This window comes from Pecten maximus, unplaced genomic scaffold (assembly GCF_902652985.1).
Source record: "Pecten maximus unplaced genomic scaffold, xPecMax1.1, whole genome shotgun sequence".
In the NCBI taxonomy this organism is placed as follows: domain Eukaryota; kingdom Metazoa; phylum Mollusca; class Bivalvia; order Pectinida; family Pectinidae; genus Pecten; species Pecten maximus.
The window spans coordinates 55,852-80,870 of record NW_022979552.1 but is presented as its reverse complement, the minus strand read 5'-3'; the positions used below and the strand labels follow the sequence as shown (position 1 = coordinate 80,870).

General features: G+C 36.7%; 1 protein-coding gene and 1 long non-coding RNA gene across 5 annotated transcripts in view; both read right to left on the bottom strand.

The window, feature by feature from the left end:
• Window positions 1-2,719: 2,719 nt before the first annotated feature.
• On the bottom strand, window positions 2,720-8,037 carry LOC117318903. Of its 4 annotated transcripts, none has more exons than XR_004530486.1 (3): window positions 7,925-8,037; window positions 5,872-5,891; window positions 2,720-3,625 (listed from the first exon to the last, which is right to left on the bottom strand). It is a non-coding gene; the product is annotated as an uncharacterized LOC117318903 (long non-coding RNA). The 4 variants fall into 4 exon arrangements; XR_004530485.1 differs by having other exon boundaries at window positions 5,879-5,891; XR_004530483.1 differs by having other exon boundaries at window positions 5,872-8,037.
• Window positions 8,038-12,694: 4,657 nt separating this feature from the next.
• Window positions 12,695-25,019, bottom strand: part of LOC117318905 — a gene marked incomplete at its 5' end in the record, with an annotated part of 66,542 nt that continues 54,217 nt past the window's right edge. The window contains 4 exons of the mRNA XM_033873839.1: window positions 12,695-19,601; window positions 19,784-20,116; window positions 22,941-23,901; window positions 24,440-24,783. Of these exons, the coding sequence (XP_033729730.1) occupies window positions 19,599-19,601; window positions 19,784-20,116; window positions 22,941-23,901; window positions 24,440-24,783 (1,641 nt within the window). The remainder of the gene's footprint in view (window positions 19,602-19,783; window positions 20,117-22,940; window positions 23,902-24,439; window positions 24,784-25,019) is intronic.

Sequence of the window (25,019 nt, the reverse complement as noted above, 5' to 3'; positions counted from 1 at the left end):
TCAGCATGGGATGACACTTTGATGGTATGTACATATTGGCCCTAGTTGACCCCCAGGGGCTGGTGGGCGGGGCCAAAAAGGGTAAAATTTAGAAAAATTTCAAAAATCTTCTTCTCTACTCTCAGATATGGTAGAATCAAATACTCTACATAGATGGAAGGATCTTAAGGTGCTTTACCAAAATTGTGAATTTCATGACCCTAGGGTCTCATGTTTGCCCCTGGGGAGGGGGTAAACTTTACTATAGTTTATATAGGGAAATCACATTTTTGACTATTATTTTTTGAATTTTTATTGGAATTCACTCTAACTTCGTTAACATTATCAGCTTGGGATGACAGTTTGATGGTATGTACATGTTGGCCCTGACTGACCCCCAGGGGCTGATGGGCGGGGCCAAAAAGGGTCAAATTAACAGAAATTTTAAAAATCTTCTTCTTACAGCCCAAATAAGGTAGAATTAAATACTCTTCACAGATCGAAGGGTCTTAAGGTGCTTTACCATAATTGTGAATTTCCTAGCCCTGGGGTCTTGCGTTTGCCCCATGGGAGGGGATAAACTTTACTATAGTTATAGGGAAATCACATTTTTGACTATCATTTGTTTTATTTGTTTTGAAATTCATTCTTTCATTCAAATTTACTGAAATTTTTCAAAAATCAGGTGACCGTTAAGGCCCATGGGCCTCTTGTTATGAATATAATTATCTTTAGCTGCCACCACCTCTCCATACCACCTCTCCACTTGTGTTCGTATGTTGTATGTATACTATTAATTTTAAATCTATACATGTACAGTTTACAGTTTCCAAGTGATTGATCCGTTTTAATTGGATGCTAATATTTTGGATAAAAATTCTTTCTAAAAGCAGCTTTTTGCAAAGTTGGATATAAAAATATTTGAATTTCTAATTTTTGAACTGTAGCCAGATAATGCATTGTATCTGCTCGATTGTTGTTGATTTGCTATTCTGTCAGTTAGCACTAGGTAGTTTTCTCAGTATTTTCATTACTTACGACATCTTGATGAATATAGATATACAGACTTTTGTTTATCAAACACTTATCATTGAAAATTTCTGTACAAGTATATGGAACAGTCTGACATTGATAAATTTCATGTCTTCACTAACTGTTTTATACATATTTGTCAGTTGGAGTGTCACAATCCAGAATTTGTTCTCCAACCATAAAGGTTTTTTTCCTTCATTTATGATACTGAATTTTGTTTTCGGGATACAGAGTTCCGATCTGCATAATGTTTACTAGATATGAATTTATCAGACCTTTGCAGGTACCAACCTTTAATCCCAAAGCTGTAAACTTAATTGTCGGATATATATATAACCATCAGGGCCCAGTTGTTTAGAGTGATTAGGCTAGTCAGAGTTTAAAAATAATCTAAAAATCAGGATCATTTCTATTTACAATTACATGACACAATTTTATGAAACTGTAACATTCAATTTCTTACTACCTGTCCATTTATGGAATATTACACACCAAGCTTTTGATGTTAAAGAGAAATAAGACTTTCACTAATAAAGTGATTAAGTTAATCATCTTTCAAAAAACTGGGCTCAGGTATCTGGTACCAAGAGGTCAATACAATACCTCTGGATGGCTTTATTACTAGATAATTAGATAAGCAGTGGGTCCATTTCTGTTGAACTGCAACAAATAATTGGGTTGGCTAAGACTGCTATGGCATGTGTTGGTGGTTATAATGTGTAGGCTGCAAGGTATGGCAGCCACTTGCAGATCATTTTGTCCATGCACATGCATCAACAATTTCACTTTAGTTTTCTGGACTGTATGCCACATCAATTTGTAAATTAGTATGTGGCTTTAACATATAAGATTACAGATTTAGTTTGAACTCTATGTCAAAACCTCAGTTTTTTGCTTGAACTCTGGTCACTTGAAAACACTAATGTAATTATCACAAATTTTTTCAGTCTTATTACTTGGCCACATCAAATTGAAATTTTGCATGTATCTTACTCATAAAGTATGATGATTCGCATGGTGACCACATAATTGACACCTTTCAATTAGTGAGCAAAGACGGCACCTCCACTTCAGTAGAATTCTACTTGGTATACACATCTAAAATAATTATTTCAAGTAATTTGTTAAAGGTCCGATATTCCAATCATAGATTATCGAAAGGTTTCATAGGAGTCTGTTGTTATCTTAAAGTCATGAATCCACTCATTGGTACAACACTGAGCTTGTTTAAAACTAACATATGTACAGAAATGTCTTCAGTTCTTTTATTAAATGTAATGATTAATAGTTCCGAAATTCTTCATAAGTTGAATCACCTGTCAGAAGTGATAATATTGAAGCACAATAGATTCCTATGACACCAACTCGAGATGATTGTAATAAAACAGATAGATAAGGCAGTGTTGGATGAAGCTCCAAGTAAATGCAGTACATATACATGTACTGTGTTTTGTGTCTTGATTTCCCATTTCATATTCATATCAATAATAAAAAAACATTTGCTCCTACTGAAATTGAATTAATTAGTATATGCTTGTATTTACTTCCATCGTACCAGGATGTTTTGCTGTGAAAGTAAAATATATCCTGGATAGCATACAGTACCTGAAAACATAGACATTTGTTTTCAATAATGAACCAATTACAAAGCTTAATATTCTTTTTAACGAATTGAATTATTGAACACAAGACTCAACAAAGCAATACATTAATGTCATATTTATTTTATTATTTCTGTTTCATCTGTGGCTTTAATTGGTTAAGACTTTATCACATTTGGATTGGACAGTCAACAACAATGTATATGGTAAGCCCCAACAACAACACAAGATTTCCAATGTCCACAATGTTCAAAATCACCAGATCACACAATGTTCATTGAGTGCATAAAGTACATTCACTGTACTTTGCCCTTCATGCCATGTCATCTTGACTGCATCTATACGCTCATCAATGCAGTCTAGATTAACATTGAGGAAATTAAAAAGACTACAGTGCCAAAAGTACATCCAGTCTATAGCCTCACTTCCAACTCAAAGACAGCTATGCTGAAGGTATACCAGTCTATAGCCTCACTTCCAACTCAAGAGAGCCATGCTGAAGGTATACCAGTCCATAGCCTCACTTCCAACTCAAGAGAGCCATGCTGAAGGTATACCAGTCCATAGCCTCACTTCCAACTCAAAGACAGCCATGCTGAAGGTATACCAGTCCATAGCCTCACTTCCAACTCAAAGACAGCCATGCTGAAGGTATACCAGTCCATAGCCTCACTTCCAACTCAAAGACAGCTATGCTGAAGGTATATACCAGTCCATAGCCTCACTTCCAACTCAAAGACAGCCATGCTGAAGGTATACCAGTCCATAGCCTCACTTCCAACTCAAAGACAGCCATGCTGAAGGTATACCAGTCCATAGCCTCACTTCCAACTCAAAGACAGCTATGCTGAAGGTATACCAGTCCATAGCCTCACTTCCAACTCAAAGACAGCCATGCTGAAGGTATACCAGTCCATAGCCTCACTTCCAACTCAAAGACAGCTATGCTGAAGGTATCCCATCACAAAAATCCATTTCTTCACATGCCATATAATCATCGGGGCAATATGAATCTGTATGAAAACAAAAAAACTCCAAGCAGTAAAGGTAAGTTGGGGGGAAATTTCTAAATATCAGACATGCAATGTTTATCTATGAATAACCTTATCAATCACTGATGTTTTTCTTTTCTTTCAGCCTTTTGTGCATCTTGAAAAGAAGTATATAATAAAACATCCCCGTAATAAATCCATCCATCTGTGGAACAAAATTGTATTTCTTCGTCTATGAAACAAATTTCATAGATTGAGCCTACAAATGGCACACATATCATCTTTATACCATAACCTTTTTAACTTGCTTACAATAGATGCAAATATAATAAAGCATTACACATTCACAGAAATATCTTGTATAACACTCAGAGTTATAACACAACGCTCTAATCATGGTGAGTCTGTATTAAGTAATTTGGCAATTTTGTGATGGTATCTGAAAAAAAAGATCAATGAAATTTTGTTTTCATTTCATAAGTCACATAAATGTACAGTGAATCTTAAAAATGAATGACACAGCTTGTATAGAATAATTCCAAGACATGTTATGGCCTGTGGAAAGCTAACATGAATATATGGGAAGGCATTCAAATAAATATCTTGTAAAATAGATGCATGTATGATGGTTATACTCCTATAATGCTTTTGATAAGAATAATAAAGAATTATGAAATGGGCACAAATATTGAAATGGAAGATTATTGGTTTAATCATAATGCCACTGTAAGAAAGTACAAATTAAAACCCTAACTGCTAGTATTGGAAGGATTTTTTTCTCAAAGTTCACTAGTAGGGTCCCTGTGGTTATTAGTTGAAAATAAAACAAAATGGCCACCTTTGCCATCTTTGATTTTGGCGGTTAAGGACTGTTATCACTTTTTGTTGAAATTTACTGGAAAGATTTTTACCACTTTACATGAACACAGAATAACTTTTTGATGAATAGTTCAAAGTGCCGTTCAGGGAAATATAACTACATGTACATATAATAATAAAACATATTAGGTTTCAAAAACATCAGTTAAAAAATGCAGGAGATCCATGAACATTCCGAAAGGATGGAAACACCATACTATAATGTTTCCATCAAAATTTTACTAATGTATACAAACTTAGACCACATGGTAACAATAAAGGAAATGAACTATGTGAAAAGCACTTGCAAGTTGAAGTTAACCATAGTAACTTATCAATATAAATATCTCTCAAGCATGAATTCTGATCCTATTCTTGTGTAAGGTCTAATTTTGTAAAATTAATAAAGCATATGATTTGACAGATGAAAAGACAAAGGGGTTTGAAGGACATCTGATGATGTGCTAAGACATTTGTTTACTTTTTAATTTTCTAAGAAATAAATAGTGTTAATTTTAAAATGCCAAATAATACCTGAAGTAATACTGTTTGTATTGTTGTGTTCTCATCATTGTGTTATATTGCCTTACCATCTTTTTTTTAAAATTTATTGATATACCATACTTTTGTGGAAAATGTTCACAAATTACAATGATCATATTACCAAAGACATATTACTCCTATTGTGTGTTCAACATTGTCCTTTCGATGTAAGGCTAAAAGATTCTACATTTTTGAAATTTGGGTACCAGAACTCTAAATCGACACAAATATAATTCGATGAAAAAAATGCATACAATCAAAAATCAAAAATCCTGATACATGTGCGAGTAATCCTTCTCTGTATATTAGACTTTATTAATCATAAATGGCATGGTTTATGCAAGCAAGCAAGCAAGCAAGCAAACAAGCACTTAAAAGGCACCTTCTATGAGGAAGCAAGGAATAAAATTTGCATTTAGTACTACAGAAACTTTACATTTTACATCTGAGCCTAACAGGAAGATTTTAATTTAATAGAAACCAGTGTACTTTTATAGATATTAACAGACTTCATACTTTAATAATAAATGACATGGTGTATGCAAGCAAGCAAACAGGCAAACAAGCACTTTCTTTCAAACAGTGCAACAGAAAATTGAAAAAGATAGAACCATGTACACTGGTACACTAATTTATGTATTGACAAGGACCTTGACCTTTGACATCTGAACATGAAAGGTAATCTCCAGCAAGAATCAGCTGACCAGATATAAATATTGGATTTTTTTTTTGAGATATTGACATGCTGTGACCTTTGACCTTAAGACTTCGGAAGTTCGGAAACTGATCCCAATGAAACATTTGTTTGAGATCTGCATCAGTCTAACAGTTTAGTACAACTAATATTTATCTATAATGATATTGACCTTTTACCTTGCTTTCACACCTAAAAGGAGAAAGGAACAAGTGAAATTAAAGTAGAATTGGCAAAAGATAATGTGTCAATCTGATGGATGGTGAGAAAATTATACTCCTTTCACAATTGTCCAAAGAGTCAATCATTGTGATAGATATGGATACAGTAAAATATTGAAGTCAAAAGTAAATGAGATTAAGTTGCATCATCAGCTTGATTACGTATAATCAATGTTGCCCAGGTAAAGGAACGATGAAACACCAGTAATAGCATATCCAGTGATATTTCACAAGCCTATATATCAATACAATCAAACAGAAGTCCATTGTTTTGAATCTAGTGTATCATTGGCCAGCCAGAGTCTTGCTGTTAATTTCAGCAAAACTGCAAATTTCAGGATAACATAGTAAGCTAATTTAGATCACGTATATTGCTCTGAAGAACTCTGCACATAACAGAAAGACAATTTTCAGGAAAAATAGTTCAACTGCGAGTTTGAGGTAAAATTTGCATATTTTTGAAAATAGCCCTTAACTACATTGGTTGAATATTTATCTCAAAAACAGTCTTCTTACTATAATGCTCAGCTGTGTTAATATTATCTAAAAGTGATCCAAATGAGCTTACAGTGTTCTCTACTTGCATTTTTGCTGAAATAACAAGCAGGCAGCATAGCAGATTAAATGACAACAGCAAGACTAATGGTTTACCATGATCCATACTGTACTAACAATCGATTAACCAACTTCTATTCCATTTCACCAGACTAGTGATTTATAAGATTGTAAAATATCAGTGTATTTGCTATTAAGATGGACCTGAACAAGCTGCAGGAAAATGAGTTGCACAAACATTGCAACATGCAAAACAAACAAACCATTTTTAAACTGACATTTACTTATCTAGATGTCACAAACACCAAATTTGGAAAATATGCCGAATATGAGAAAAATGACAACAGCACATGCCTGCACTCCACAGGGTCACAATAGTGTGACAATACTGTTCAGTGGCAACATCAAAGCAACAAAAAGGCAACATATTTCACCTGCACTCCACAGGGTCACCAAGCCTGTTCAACAATGATGAGCACTTAATTTATTGAAGGAGAGGTCAACAATGACTTAGTACAAATTTATTATTCATTGTATCTTTCATTCTGGCAAAGGTATTAATGACCATATTGTGGCGAATGTTAATGACAATATGGGAACATAACTATAAAATAGCATAATGTGACTGCCCAGATATAACTATGGAAGCATAATGTGACTGCCCAGATATAACTATGGAAGCATAATGTGACTGCCCAGATATAACTATGGAAGCATAATGTGACTGCAAAGATCTGGTTTGCATTAATTGTTGATCTGTGTATTTGTCCTGTCTGGGAAAATTAGGAAAGGAACTTCATAACTGCCCCCCGTACAGAAATGTAGAACCTCCTATTGCCTCTGTCATTTAGATGAACACCGTCATCCACATAGCAGGAGACTGGTATTTTCTTGTGTCGCCATACTGAAATCCGAGGACATTCATGTTCTGTTCGGAATTCCAGCTTTTCGTTCAGGGATATTCTCTTCAGCTCATAAATGTCTGGAGAAATATTCCGTGTCCGATGGCGAATTAATTGAGACCCAATACTTATGGTCAGGTGAGGCATTGAAGCTAATAGGGAACGACAAGCATGGAGGAGTTCGTCTGCCACGTGGTCAGCCGAATCCTTTCTATCCAGGTCGTTCCCGCCAAGCTGAACAAATAAAAAATCCGGCATGAACCTCAACAGCTGTCCAGTCCATGCCTGTAAATCATTCACCTTGGCACCACCCTTTCCAATAAATTCGGTAATAGTGGTGCCATGGACGAATTCGTCCTTTACCATACGGGCAATGTGACTTGATCCCGCAATGGCTATTCTGGAAAATTTCTTTTTCATATGGACATTCGACTGTACAGTCGACTGTCCACATGAAACGGTATCTTTCCTAGGGCCATCGCCGCCAAGAGACATGGTCAACTTAAAATTTTCAGACATATTGAAGAAAATATATGTAATACTTAACCTCTGTACGATTGTCAGTTCAAAACCACGCGGTTTCAGTTACTTCCGGTAATTTCGGAAAGGCTGAACTAGTCGATAAGTTTATTGCGGGCTACTATCGCGGGCCAGCTTGACGTTATCCCACTCACCATCTTGACGATTTCGGCGGAAGAGAACGATATCCTTACACCGGAAGAGTAATATCAAAATAAATAAACATTTGTATAAATGATAAATACATGTATTTTCTAAGTGTAAAACAATATAAAAGCCATCAATTTATAAGTAAAGTGTTCTACAACAACATCAGAAACATTTCAATCTAACTTTATTGACGGACTATTTTAGTACATGAGAGACGTCTACATCATGTTAACGGTAGATAACTCGCAAAATTTAGGTGTCACGCCACTATCTGTATATATGTCGGCGGAGTCCGAGATAGACAGTGGCTATGTTAAGAAAAATGCAACAAAATGGATATTTCTTGACTAAAATGCTGATAATGTTATTTACCTCAGTGTATGGTATTGATATGGATCAAGTATTACAACGAAGATTTTTTTTAATTTCAGCCTAATTTTCAAAACTTCACGTGTACAGTAAAGTTAAAATGGAACATTGTCGCTTGTTTTTTGTTTTCATTCCCATAGTCATTAAAAATTAACTTGTACGCTGGGATATTTCTTTGTTCTTGTTATAAATTTTCTCCATGTATTTTACTCGTGTTAGTCGTAGAAATAGCTCAGAGCTAATGTTTGTTTAATATGTATGACTCAAAATAAATCTTCTCGTATCGTATAACTTGTATCAGAGACTTATATATTTCAAAAATATTTTATTGTAAATACATTTTAACAAAGTACATTAATTACAGTCATTAAATGAGTATTTACAAAAGAATCAGACAACAGGCTATGCCTATATCAGTCTTCTTCTATTCCGGTAGATATGTACATTTCTAACTATAACCTAATTCAGCTTTCACACACACGCACACCCACTTACACACTTTTATATGTAATTCCCATTGAAAATATTGTTAATATACATGTAACAGAGCGCATGATTAATTAAATTTAAATCACTGCCTCCGATAGGGATCGAACCCGGGACCTCTGGCTTACTAGTCTTACGCTCAACCGATCGAGCTAAAGAGAAGATCTCCCTAGCCGAGCGGTATATTGCGGCTAGTATTTACCAGGGTTACATACAATTAACATATTTTTCATTATTAATATATAAATATCATATTATATCATATATGTGTATTTTTCACGAGTAAGTACAGAAACGCTTTGATAATCTTATATAAGAATCAACATTTATAAGGATGGTATTATTTAAATGGTCAGAATCATTATTGATACCATATAATAGGCAGTGCAAATCTAAGTAGCCTAATAAGTCATGAATACTAAAAATGTAATGTCTAATATTATTTATACATCCAGACAGTATGTGAGGATACAGAATCCTGCTCCAGACTTTTATCATGAAATATATGAACAAACTGGGCAAACTTCATCCCAGTATGGTACAGGCCTAACATACGGTCTCTGGGTCTCTTTGGTATATGAAAAGATGTTGGTTAAAGATTTAAGCACCATTGACCCTTTTGTCCTTGAAGGTCAATTAAGGTCATTCCTTTGAACAGATGTGATAGCCCTTCACTCAGCAAGCTAAATATCCAATATCAAGTCCCTGTGAAGCTTTTTTATTGACAAAAAGTTGTGGAAAGGATTTTTGACATGTATGACCTGTGTGATATTGATATAAATCAAGGCCATTATTCATTTGATTAAACTTGATAGCCATTCTCCCAAGTGTGTTATAGACCCAATCTTAGCTATCTAATGGCCTCTTGATTAATTGAGGAGTTATATAGGTTTAGCCGATATGATCAGTGACGCTGAATGCAAGTCAAGGTCATTCATTTGAATATTTAGTAGCTTTTCTATTCTGTATGCTACAGTCCCAATATCAGGTTTCTGGGCCAAGTGGTTGTCGAGAAGAATTTAGCATATTTAACTCCCGTGACCATGAACTAAACTCAAGGTCTTTCATTTGAACTAAAGTGGTAGTTGTTCATCACAGCACGTAACAGATTCAATATTCGGTCTCTGGGCTTCCTGGTAATTGAGAATATTTTTAAAGTAAAAAGGAAGGGTGAACAACGAACATTACACCACGGTATGAGCTCACTTGCCCTTTGCACAAATGAGCTAAAAACTAAAACAAACGAGCAAAAACATTTTGACAATTTTATTGTTATAAAATTCTTTCTTTTTCTGTGGAATCTGTATTGTACATAAACAACGTTGTACACGTATTTGGTTTTAGTATTAGGTAATCCCAGTATATTAGTATGTTAATGTTTATAAATGAGTCTTAATATATATACACAAACATTGATTGACATCAACTTAATAATATCTACGAAACAAGAGGCCCAGAGGGCATGTATCTTTACCCTGGTTTCATGAGATATAAAACAAAAATAATGCTCAAGTATATGGCTATGTCAGTATATCATAAGCATTTCATATGGGTACATACATTCTGTATACATTGGTGTTGTTGTAATTCTAACGAAAAGCCCATGAGCCTTAACGGTCACCTGAGATTTGAAATATTTCAGTTAATCTAATTGACCTTTTTTGGCCCCACCCATCAGTCCAAGGGGTCTGTGTCATGGCCAACTTGTGCATATCATTAAGCTGTCATCCCATGCTGATAATGTTAGGAAAGTTAAAATGAATTCCAAAAGAAATCAAACAAACAATAGTCAAAAATGTGATTTCCCTATATAAACTTTAGTAAAGTTTAGGTTTATGAAATTCACAATTTTGATAAAGCACTAAAGACCTTTCCAGCTATGAACAGTATTTGAATCTGCCTTATATGGGTCTTTGGAAGATTTTTGAAATTTCAGTCAATTTGACCTTTTTCGGACACGCCCCTCAGCCCCTGGGGGTCAGACAGGGCCATATGTACATGCCATCAAATTGTTATCCCATGTTGATAATGTTAACTAGGTTATAATAAATTCCATTAGAAATAATAGTCATAAATGTGATTTCCCTATATAAACCATAGGAAAGTTTACCCCTCCCTATGGGCAAAAGTCAGGGTCATGAAATTCACAATTTTGGTAAAAGACCCTTCCATCTATGAAAAATATTTGATTTCACCATATCTCAGAGTAGAGAAGATTTTTTGAAATTTTAGACAATTTTACCCGTTTTTGCCCCATCCCTCAGGCCCCTGGGCGGTGGGGATTATATAATTGGGTTTTCCTTTAGCCATATAAACTTTCTGCCAAATTTCATTTAATTTTAGTCAGCAGTTTTGGAGAAGTTGAAAATTTAATTTTTTTTACGGATGACGACGGAAAAAAAACCGATTAGAATTGGTAAATTAAGACTTTGACACCTAGGGGTTAAGCTATCATACAAATGAAGCTTTTATGTCAGAAAGTACAACTAATCTATGAAGTGACTTTGAATCCCTACCCCAAAAGGTTGCTACCAGTCAAATATGAGCTATTTCCATTACTTAGTTTCAGAGAAGTTGTTTAAACAAATTGACCTCTTTTGGCCCTACCCCTCAGGACCAAGGGGGTCAACCCAAATTTGGTCAAATTCCGATCAGTGGTTATGAAGGAGTCAAAGGGCCAAAGGCCCTGAGAAACGTCAGGGTCTGAGGTCATATTATAAGAAATTTAAAATAGGATTTTATAGTCAGACAGTTACATTTGTATCAGATGAAATGTCTTCATCTGGCCCTGGTATTTCTATTCTATATACATGTATATTCAAGAAAACATGTATAACATATATCAGCTGACAACTTTACAATAGCTGAGTATAGTTCTTTCCCCATTTCTTTAATGCTTGTGGAAGATTATTGATATACTCTTGTATCAGTAAAGCTGCTTGTAAACTTTGAAAAAAGAATCAACTGAGCAACAAATTGGTCTATTAACAGAACATGTTGTCAAGTAACTACAACTAAAGATAAAATCCAAGATGTACACAGCCGAAGTTTTTTATTTTATTTATAATATAAGTTATTTATAAGGCCTATCAAACATATTTTAACATTGATAGAAAATTGCGGTCGCGTTGTCCGACGAGACATTTCTAGTTTTGACACCGCGGCCAGTACATCAGTCACGGATCATAATATAATCATTAGATTCTTTTCAAACAACAAATAATAACCGTATTTAATAAAATCCTCACGAAAAACGGCAATGTAGTTTGTTACAACTTGCCTTCAATTCCTGGTCATATTTCTTGCGTATTCTAGCGACTTACAAATGAATATGAAACTGCGAACGGTCGTTGGTTTAGTTACAGTAGACATAACCGCCATTTTGGCTGACTAGTGTCGTGAAGAGTCACGTGACAGCTGAACTTATCTCGTGGAATGTTCGGGTGCATTTGACGTAAATATGATTGGTTTTAAGCTATCAAATGTTCCTGCATATGAGCTCAGGATGAACAGATGTGGATATTTTCTCTGCGAATGCATGTAAATTTCTACGACGATCAAACTGATTTTTCTACTTTCGTTTTCAAGGCAGTATCGAGAAAGAACTACGTAATCCTACGCCAACAAAATTGCATATACTGACGAGGAAAAAGGTTAATACTTATACTCTAAAATAGTCTAGAACACCAAACATTAACATTTCATTTTAAATAATTGCAGTAAACACGGTTTACATCACTTAAATTGTGTCAATAATTGCTATCAAAATAGGAACTATATTAGGCTGCGGATGTATATCATTTGTATGACAGAAAAGAGGAATAGTTAGCCGGAACAGATCTATCAGTAACAACATTTTCCCACCACGCCTATAACGGCAGGTGCCAAAGGCACCCTGACGTTAAAAATCAATTGTTGACGAACTGACGGACGACAAACGGATGGACGACGGATGCAACGGTATGGCATAAGCTCACTTGAGCTCAAACTTATCAATCAATCAGAAAATATTAAATGTGCTTTTGAAATTCCAAATGCTGTATAAGCATAAATGTTCCCATCGACATAGGTTGTTGCACATTTAATAAACTTGTCTTAATGTATGAAAGTAAAGCTTCCACTTGAACTTAAATCAAAGATCACTGATCCTCTCGTATTTCTCAATATAAGTATCTAGCTGATATATATAACATATTTAATGGGTTATCAAATATAAATTCTTAATACATTGTATGTACAATAGGATCAATACAAAGTATTCAAATGTGAATCTCTACTAATTATCTCCCCTGATAGACAGAAACATCAGCCTTATAAATACAGTGTACACATATTCAAACTAATCATCTAATTACAAAAAACATGTTTTAAAGACTCACAAGAAAATAATTTTGTGACAATTTCATTCTTGGAACATGAACTTTCATCATGATTCACAGGCAATGAATGTATTCTCACAAATTCTGACAAAATGTCCAACATTTATAGGAAACAAATGTGACCTTGACCTATTTCAAAGATTCCCAAGAAAAATGAATTTAATGAATGTATTCTCACAAATATTTACAATACAGTAATTATTACAACATAAATGAGTGTATGTGTTAAGGTAAACTCTAGTTGAGAATTATGGTTATCACAAACAAATGTTTCATGAGGGATCAAAGATAGCCACTAAATGGCCATGTTGTTTCCCCGACCAGATTGCAAATTATATGGACATAAGTAAAACCTACATAGCAAATTTGAGAAATATGCGTGAAGTACTTACAACATGACGACAAACAATTGTCAAAATCAACATGGCCACATGGTGGCCATTTTGGTATTGGACCTGAATCAAAATCAAATGGGCACAACTATGGACCACGATGGACACATGAAGTTTGAAAAATATCCTTCCTGTAGCTTTCAAGAAAAAGCGATAAGAAACACTTGTTGTTTTAACAAAATACAATTAGGAAACAGTTCACTGGTCACTTGATTTAACAAAATCCAATCATAAAAAAAGTATACAAACTGAATCTAATCCGGAAACCATAAAATGGTCATTTGATTAAACAAAAACCAATCACGTAGCCGTTATCACTATCATGCTAATAAACATAATCCAATCATAGTAAAGTTATTTGGTGAAACAAGACAGTATACTGGTCACGCGGTGGAAACAGAATCCGATCTGGTGACATCTGCATCTGCATTATTTTGAAGAGAAGTTTAATCCTCAAAGACAAAAAGTCAGTAACATGTACAATTTCAACAAAATAATCTAAAATATCTCATTCACTCTATTTTTAAATCATAATGTCAATGATATCTTGTTTTACCTGATAAAACTTTTGGATCAATTCCACCCCAGAACATTAATGTATGGCGATCAGTATTGTTGAACAGTATCGTTAGTTCTCACAGCTAGACATATTGGTAACTCTGTCTTTCCATATTCAATCGCGCAGTAGAATGTCATCATTTGTTTATTATGCAAAACCATATCATAATCAAATAGTATCATCACTTGTTCACACAATGAATCACACAGGGATGGAAGATTCTCCACACCTCTGGTGAGTCAACCATCTTTCTACATCACACAGGGATGGGAGATTCTCCACACCTCTGGTGAGTCAACCATCTTTCTACATCATATAGGGATGGGAAATTCTCCACACTTCTGGTGAGTCGACCATCTTTCTACATCACACAGGGATGGGAGATTCTCCCCACCTCTGGTGAGTCAACCATCTTTCTACATCACATAGGGATGGGAGATTCTCCACACCTCTGGTGAGTCAACCATCTTTCTACATCACACAGGGACGGGAGATTCTCCACACCTCTGGTGAGTCAACCACCTTTCTACATCACACAGGGATGGGAGATTCTCCACAACTCTTGTGAGTCAACCATCTTTCTACATCACACAGGGATGGGAGATTCTCCACACCTCTGGTGAGTCAACCATCTTTCTACATCACACAGGGATGGGAGATTCTCCACAACTCTGGTGAGTCAACCATCTTTCTACATCACATAGGGATGGGATATTCTCCACACCTCTGGTGAGTCAACCATCTTTCTACATCACACAGGGATGAGAGATTCCCCACACCTCTGGTGAGTCAACCATCTTTCTACATCACACAGGGATGGGATATTCTCCACACCTCTGGTGAGTCAACCATCTTTCTACATCACACAGACATTGGAGATTCTCCACAACTCTGGTGAGTCAACCATCTTTCTACATCACATAGGGATTGGATATTCTCCACACCTCTGGTGAGTCAACCATCTTTCTACATCACACAGGGATGGGAGATACTCCACAACTCTGGTAAGTCAACCATCTTTCTACATCACACAGGGATGGGAGATTCTCCACAACTCTGGTAAGTCAACCATCTTTCTACATCACACAGGGATGGGAGATTCTCCACACCTCTGGTGAGTCAACCATCTTTCTACATCACAGAGATGAGAGATTATCCACAGCTCTGGTGAGTCAACCATCTTTCTACATCACACAGGGATGGGAGATTCGACCTCCACAACTCTTTCGAGTCAACCATCTTTCTACATCACTCAGGGATGAGAGATTCGCCACACTTCTGATGAGTCAACCATCTTTCTACATAAGAAAGAGATGGGAGATTCTCCCCACCTCTGGTGAGTCAGCCATCTTTCTACATCACACAGGGATGAGAGATTCTCCACAACTCTGGTGTGTCAACCATCTTTCTACATCACACAGGGATGGGAGATACTCCACAACTCTGGTAAGTCAACCATCTTTCTACATCACACAGGGATGGGAGATTCTCCACAACTCTGGTAAGTCAACCATCTTTCTACATCACACAGGGATGGGAGATTCTCCCCACCTCTGGTGTGTCAACCATCTTTCTACATCACACAGGGATGGGAGATTCTCTACACCTCTGGTGAGTCAACCATCTTTCTAAATCACACAGGGATGAGAGATTCTCCACAACTCTGGTGAGTCAACCATCTTTCTACATCATAAAGGGATGAGAGATTCTCCACACCTCTGGTGAGTCAACCATCTTTCTACATCACACAGAGATGAGAGATTATCCACAGCTCTGGTGAGTCAACCATCTTTCTACATCACACAGGGATGGGAGATTCGACCTCCACAACTCTTTTGAGTCAACCATCTTTCTACATCACTCAGGGATGAGAGATTCGCCACACTTCTGATGAGTCAACCATCTTTCTACATAAGAAAGAGATGGGAGATTCTCCCCACCTCTTGTGAGTCAGCCATCTTTCTACATCACACAGGGATGAGAGATTCTCCACACCTCTGGTGAGTCAACCATCTTTCTACATCACAAAGGGATGGGAGATTCTCCACACCTCTGGTGAGTCAACCATCTCTCTACATCACACAGGGATGGGAGATTATCCACACCTCTGGTGAGTCAACCATCTTTCTACATCACACAGGGATGGGAGATTCTCCACAACTCTGGTGAGTCAACCATCTTTCTACATCACATAGGGATTGGATATTCTCCACACCTCTGGTGAGTCAACCATCTTTCTACATCACACAGGGATGGGAGATACTCCACAACTCTGGTAAGTCAACCATCTTTCTACATCACACAGGGATGGGAGATTCTCCACAACTCTGGTAAGTCAATCATCTTTCTACATCACACAGGGATGGGAGATTCTCCCCACCTCTGGTGTGTCAACCATCTTTCTACATCACACAGGGATGGGAGATTCTCTACACCTCTGGTGAGTCAACCATCTTTCTAAATCACACAGGGATGAGAGATTCTCCACAACTCTGGTGAGTCAACCATCTTTCTACATCATACAGGGATGAGAGATTCTCCACACCTCTGGTGAGTCAACCATCTTTCTACATCACACAGAGATGAGAGATTATCCACAGCTCTGGTGAGTCAACCATCTTTCTACATCACACAGGGATGGGAGATTCGACCTCCACAACTCTTTTGAGTCAACCATCTTTCTACATCACTCAGGGATGAGAGATTCGCCACACTTCTGATGAGTCAACCATCTTTCTACATAAGAAAGAGATGGGAGATTCTCCCCACCTCTTGTGAGTCAGCCATCTTTCTACATCACACAGGGATGAGAGATTCTCCACAACTCTGGTGAGTCAACCATCTTTCTACATCACAAAGGGATGGGAGATTCTCCACACCTCTGGTGAGTCAACCATCTTTCTACATCACACAGGGATGAGAGATTCTCCACACCTCTGGTAAGTCAACCATCTTTCTACATCACACAGGGATGGGAGATTCTCTACACCTCTGGTGAGTCAACCATCTTTCTACATCACACAGGGATGAGAGATTCTCCACAACTCTGGTGAGTCAACCATCTTTCTACATCATACAGGGATGAGAGATTCTCCACACCTCTGGTGAGTCAACCATCTTTCTACATCACACAGAGATGAGAGATTATCCACAGCTCTGGTGAGTCAACCATCTTTCTACATCACACAGGGATGGGAGATTCGACCTCCACAACTCTTTCGAGTCAACCATCTTTCTACATCACTCAGGGATGAGAGATTCGCCACACTTCTGATGAGTCAACCATCTTTCTACATAAGAAAGAGATGGGAGATTCTCCCCACCTCTGGTGAGTCAGCCATCTTTCTACATCACACAGGGATGAGAGATTCTCCACAACTCTGGTGTGTCAACCATCTTTCTACATCACACAGGGATGGGAGATACTCCACAACTCTGGTAAGTCAACCATCTTTCTACATCACACAGGGATGGGAGATTCTCCCCACCTCTGGTGTGTCAACCATCTTTCTACATCACACAGGGATGGGAGATTCTCTACACCTCTGGTGAGTCAACCATCTTTCTAAATCACACAGGGATGAGAGATTCTCCACAACTCTGGTGAGTCAACCATCTTTCTACATCATACAGGGATGAGAGATTCTCCACACCTCTGGTGAGTCAACCATCTTTCTACATCACACAGAGATGAGAGATTATCCACAGCTCTGGTGAGTCAACCATCTTTCTACATCACACAGGGATGGGAGATTCGACCTCCACAACTCTTTTGAGTCAACCATCTTTCTACATCACTCAGGGATGAGAGATTCGCCACACTTCTGATGAGTCAACCATCTTTCTACATAAGAAAGAGATGGGAGATTCTCCCCACCTCTGGTGAGTCAGCCATCTTTCTACATCACACAGGGATGAGAGATTCTCCACAACTCTGGTGAGTCAACCATCTTTCTACATCACAAAGGGATGGGAGATTCTCCACACCTCTGGTGAGTCAACCATCTTTCTACATCACACAGGGATGAGAGATTCTCCACAACTCTGGTGAGTCAACCATCTTTCTACATCACAAAGGGATGGGAGATTCTCCACACCTCTGGTGAGTCAACCATCTTTCTACATCACACAGGGAAGAGAGATTCTCCACACCTCTGGTAAGTCAACCATCTTTCTACATCACAAAGGGATGGGAGATTCTCCACACCTCTAGTGAGTCAACCAGAAATAGATAAAATTCTGCAAAAGACAACATCCTCAAAATACAAAAATATCAACAAATTTATCCGAGAGTTTCTAAAGGAAAATGTAACATGTAATAATTTATACATCTTGAATATATTTTTGAAGGTTTGTTTACCCTCCGTATCATACCGGTATTCCCCTCGAACAATCCCTCAGGAAACGCGACACTTTCTGGTACAGCCTACCCTCGTTATATCACCACATTTTGTCCACGCCAGTAATGGCGATGGCAACGAATTATGGAAATTACAACCATGAAATGGTACACTACATTGAATCACCAACGTTAACCAGTTAATATCGCCGTAATGTTACACGATTAACAATATACATGTACATGATGTAGCTTTGTTAGTCAACTATTCCATAGACTATATATTTAGCTTTGTTAGTCAATTATTCCATAGACTATATATTTTTGTATAATCCCCAGAGGTGGCGGAAGATTCAGGTGGCGATAGGTTGAGGGTAGACTGTATATATACCATCATATTACCCTGCAACCAGGGCTGTAAATGCCTAATATAGTCATCCTGACCTACATTATACTACAGACTGCCACAGGCTTCCTGTAAACTAAATAAGGTTAACAATCCATTCTATACTGTGTAAGGTGCTGTATGATAAGTCAAAATCTAGGAATTATCAAGGAAAGGTTGAATACCTTATTACAATGCCTTGTTCTCTGAATATGGCCCACCGTATCGGAGAAATTATCTTCCAAAACATCCTGGGTAAGCTTGGTCCTTTTCTCCTAGAAGTTGCCCTGACAACTACACACCATCCTGATTGTATCTTGGTTGTCGTTTTTCACCAACACCAGTTGTTTTTAAAGAAACGCAACCAGCTTATCCAGTAAGGGGCTTGTGACACCATTTTTTCTGAGAAGCTACAGGGGAATGTAGCTTTAATTGCAGTTTGATTCGATGTGTAAGGATTGTTTTAAAATGTCATATCAGCATTTTCACAATTTGCATATGTGATATCAGAATTTTTGATGGGGTCACTGATCCATGTCATATCAGAGTTTGTGATGAGGTCACTGATCCATGTCATATCAGAATTTGTAATGAGATCACCGATCCATGTCATATCTGAGGTAGGTCCCCAAGTTTGTTGACATCACTAAGAACAAAAATGTATACATTCATATATGGGGAAAACAGATTTTGCGCAAATGCAATATTTATTTAAGAACTAAATATTACATAATACATTTATTACTTTGGTATTGTAAATTGAATAAGATGATTATGTAGATATATCAATTTATGATTATCAACAACTAAAAGTATATAATACATAACCTTTGACGACACTTGAAGAGATTTCAGTTCTGCCAAAGCTTTGTCAATAACAGCAGCTGCATCAACATGGATTTTGATGACAATCTCTCGTAACATGTCATATTCACCATAATCAATTTCTCCTTTGACCTTTAGACAACCACAGATTTGTGCCATGCTTTTCATCTCTTTATCATACAATACATCATCTCCCAAGTGTGGTCCCAAAAGCGTCTGGAAGGTCCTCCATTTTTCTTCTAATCCTGGACTGATCAACGTGGACAGCCCTTCCACCATGTCAGCATGGATGCTTTTTACCTTTGTCATGTCTGTGTATTTCTCCGTGGCTGGAATCTACAAGATTAACGGATACAAAAACATGTAGTACCAGAAACAAATTACTTCAAAAACCATTAGTGTTATAATCAACATATTACTCTACGACTGAATAACATCGATTGATAGTAATATCAGGACTAAACATTCCAAAACAAGGTTTTTAAGATTAAATTTCATCATCTTAATTTGGAACATATAACAGACAAGTGGCTCAGAGACCCTGTATCACTCAGGAGGATATTACCATTTCAATATTAAGATAGCAATACTACAGACAACATCCAAGTTACCTATATTTACACAAATCAAGGATTTTTACAAGATCAATGTTTCCAATTGTTTTGTTTCCTGACTGCTTCCACTTCTCAATAAACTGTATATTTATAACACTCTACAGGTGATTACAGGTGATTTCAGATACTCGAGGTCAAATCTGGTTTAGATAATTCCCTGTCCATTAAGGATTTTAAAGTTTTCTTACTAATTGTGAGACTGTCTTGTTCTTTTCAAAACATTGTTTATGCATCATAGACAATAATGATATGGATGATACCTGTTAACAATTGTCCCATCGTCCTTATTATTGAATTAACGGTCAATTGAATTGTGGTATATTTATACGGATTGTTTGCTTTTAACATGAACAACAATAGGCCCAACGTGGGCCTGTTTCGCTCACCTGGCTCTACAGCAACTTTGAAGTTGATCTAGGTCATGTCTGCAGATACTATGCTGATTACCAAGTTATTCAAATATCAAAGTAGGCTTGGTTTGTTCATGTCAATAAAATTTCTACAAGTCTTTCATTCCAACATACCATTGGCCTAATATCAGGTGAATGTAGGTCAATGTCATTTATTTGAACAAACTTATTAGCCTTTCAGTCCAGCATGCTGCAGACCCAATATCAACTTCCTTGGACTCTTGGTTATTAGGACGAAGTTGTTCAAATATTACAGCAAATCTGACCCTTGTGACCATGAATGTAGGTACAGGTCCTTCATTTGGACAAACTTGGTAGGCCTTCACCCCAGCATGTTACAGACCGAATATCACCTCCCTTGGTCTCTTAGTTACTGAGAAGAAATTGTTTAAGATTTAAGCCTGCTTGACCTCTGTGACCTTTAATGTAAGTCAAGGTCATTTATCTGAACAAACTTTGTAGCCCTTCAGTCTAGCATGACGCAGACCCAATATCAACTTCATAGGACTCTTGCTTATTAAGAAGAACTTGTTTAAACATAACAGTAATCTGACCCTTGTGACCTTGAATGTATAGGTCCAGGTCATTCATTTGAACAAACTTGGTAGCCCTTCTTCCCAGCATGTCAGAGACTGAATATCACCTCCCTGGGCCTCTTGATTATTGAGCAGAAATTGTTACAATGTTTTAGCCTATTTGACCTCTGTGACCTTTAATGAAGGTCAAGGTCATTCATTTGAACAGACTTAGTAAACTTTCACCCAGTGTGCTACATGCCCAAATTAAGTCCCTGTGCCTCTTGCTTATTGAGAAGAAGTTGTTTTAAGGGGAAAGTTAACGATGGATGACGGACGCATAAGCTCATTTGCCCTTTGGGCAGTTGGTCTAAATCTTATTTAATTTTCAAATGACTTCAAGGAATTAAAATTCCATGTTCAACATCTAACATACATATGTATGACTTTTAGCAACTCCTGGTCGAAACAATGACATATTACCATATCTTCTTACATACAGCCCGCCCATTAACCCTCAGGGTAAATTTATGTAGCATCTGTTTTCATGAATATCTTATTAACAACATTCAAGCACTTTCATCTTTAAATATTATTCAATATATGCATGGATCTTAGAATTGTAATCTTACAATATACCGGAAACACCATTTTCATACACTGACCTACCACCTTTGTGGTTGATGATGATCAGAATTCTGTTACAATATATTTAGACCCTTTAGGCAACAAAAAATATATGTTTACAATAGCCATGGGTTTGGAGAATTCAAAGAAGAAAGTTGAAATGGTGTACAATTCAGCTTCCATTGAGCCTGCCCTTTATCCTGGGCCTTGGGGAAAGGCTGACTCAAAATTTCAAAAGTATCAACTGTCAGCTCAGGACTGTGATTCCATTCAAGTCTGACTTATTTCCGATTAAAAATCAACGTAATGCACCAACATATCATTTTCCTACATAAACTTTAGTAAATTTCATCCCCTCCTCAAGGCTAACGCGAGCTGAAGTATAATGAAATCCACAATTTACACAAAGCTTATTTTAAGAATCTTGCATCTATGAAGAATATTTGATGTCATATATTGAGAATTAGAAGACTTTTGAAAATCAGGTCAATATTTCACCGCCCGTTATAAGGCCATTTGAGTCATATAGGGCCAATATTTGCATACTAACAAACTACCATCCTATACTGATCATTCCAGCCAAGTTTGAGTTAATATTAAAAGGTCGGAATTGAATGAATGGCAACAAACTGTTTCCTTCTGTTAGCCAACAGTTTTTTGTCGATTAACTATTACTCAATACCACCTTTATGCCTGAATCCATCCCTCCGCGGGGTCAATTTTAAAGTCTCCTTCATACAGATATGTTCCCAAACTAATTTGAAAACCAAATCTCTTCATCCAAATTAATGAAGAATCTATATTTACCTTTAGGTCCGAGATATTGAAACCCTCCCCCAAAAGTTAGCTACAGACTACCCATATAAAATTTACTTAAATTTGTTACAGAAGACAATGATTTCCACTAGATAAAAACTGTTTGAGCAATAATAATACTTTACATGATATGCATTTATTTAAGAGACACACCTTTATAATACTATTTCTGATTTACCTTATCATTCTCACCAAACCATGCCAGCCAATGACATTTTGTCAGGTCGTGAGGATTGTTTTCCCCATCGAAACTCTGAAAGCTGTCCTCATCCTTTTCAAATGTCTCTGCATTTGGCTTCCTTTCTTTACCCTCATCATCAGAAACCCAAAAGTCACAATGGAGGTAGTAGCTGTACTTTTGATGTCCCTGGCTGGTCACCGAAAGAACATGTTCGATTATTTCTTCAATTTTAACCCTCAGGTCTTTCCCAACACCTGCCTTCACCTTGATATTGTGATCATTAAACATTGTGAGTTTGAGCATCTGCCCTTTACAATGAAGGACAAAGTTCCAAATGCTGTTAACATTTCGGCAGATAAATCCTCTCTTTGGCTGTTTGCAGCTGAATTCACCTTTCGGACTCCTCTCGTGGTAGGTACATTCTTTAAATACATGCAAGCATATTGCAATGGTTTTGTCCCAGATAGCTTGTAGAACAAAGGGATTGTTGAATATCAGACATAATGTTTTAGTGCATTGCACATTATCCATTCCCAATATTTCTTGTACAATATCTCGTGGGGCCTCTGTCAATAAACAGGGGACAATATATATGTCAGACTTCGTTGCATGTTGTTGGCTGTCTGGAACATCTATTGGTTTTGTTATCAGTCCTAGACATTCCATTACAGATAACAATACCTGGCGATCCTCTTCTGTAATTTTGCTCCAGCGTAGTTCAAGTACTTCATTGTTTATTTCTGCTGACTTTCTGAACTTCCTCAATATTTGCTTCTGTTTGTTGCCTAAGCCCAGAGATACAAATTTGGTATCTGTGATGATAGCTCCAAAGGCTTCGATAATCCAGTTGATATCTAATATTACTTTCATTTGTTTCTTTTCGTCGTCTGTTAACAATTCCGAGTCTGTTTTCCCAATAATATCAAAGCATAAAACACTTGCAGCATTATGCAAATATCTGGAATGGAAAAAATAATAATACAATTTTGATTTGATGAATAGAACAGAGAGCAATTAAATTGACACGCTACCATGCTTGCACCTAAAAATTACAGCATTGAATACATTTATTGTTATTTTTTTTTTATCTTAATTGAAAACTAACAGATATCTCGAATTAAAGTGTTTACAATTAAAACGATTATCAAGATGCATCCCTGTATTGAATTAATTGTGAAAACAAAAATTGAAGTTACAGGCTTATAAATTTAGGGATTCTTAACAAATGTCATTGTACAAACAAGCTAGGTCTTTATCATTTTTTACTCCTTATCATAGATTCGTAACTAAGAACATACTTTTATTGTAATTTAATAAGAATATCCTTACTTTTATTACAATCTGATATGAACGTCATTACTTTTAATTATTGCAATTTAATATGATTATCTTTAAGTTAATTCAAATAAATTTTATGATTCTTCCAAATGAGAAACAATCATGATAACAGATAATGATTATAATAAAATAATCTAATATGAAAACATAATACACACCGAAGAAATGGGACAAGTTCCCTCTCATGAAGTGGTACCAAAAGCTCTTCATTCAAACTCAGTATCTGTTGTATGTTCAGGAATTTAATTCCTTCTTCTTTTTTCAGCATAATTTCTTTTTCAAGTGAAAGCCAGGATCCAAGAATTTGTTCATGCCAACATGACTGCAAATGGACACATTTCTCTATCTCGCACCATATTTCGAGGTATATTTCTTCATTCTTGCCACTCTCGTTCATATCCGCAAGGAGGAAATACTGATGTACATGACAGTCCCATATATCGTTAACACCCAGTTTTGCCTCTAGTTTGTCTGAGATTTTGTCCCAAATGTCAGATTCGTCCTGAAAGTAAAAATGTCATAAAATTAAAGCATCTATGGAAAACAACTTACCCACTATCCCAGTGACCTACTGTCCAAGTGACCTACGTCCAAGTGACCTACTGTCCAAGTGAACCACTGTCCAATTGCCCCAATGTCTAAGTGATCCACTGTCCCAAAAGTTGAAGAAGTTTAAAATGTAATTTTCAAGATTGCTGCCATCTTGGATTTCTGACCGATCCGTTAAATTAACAAATA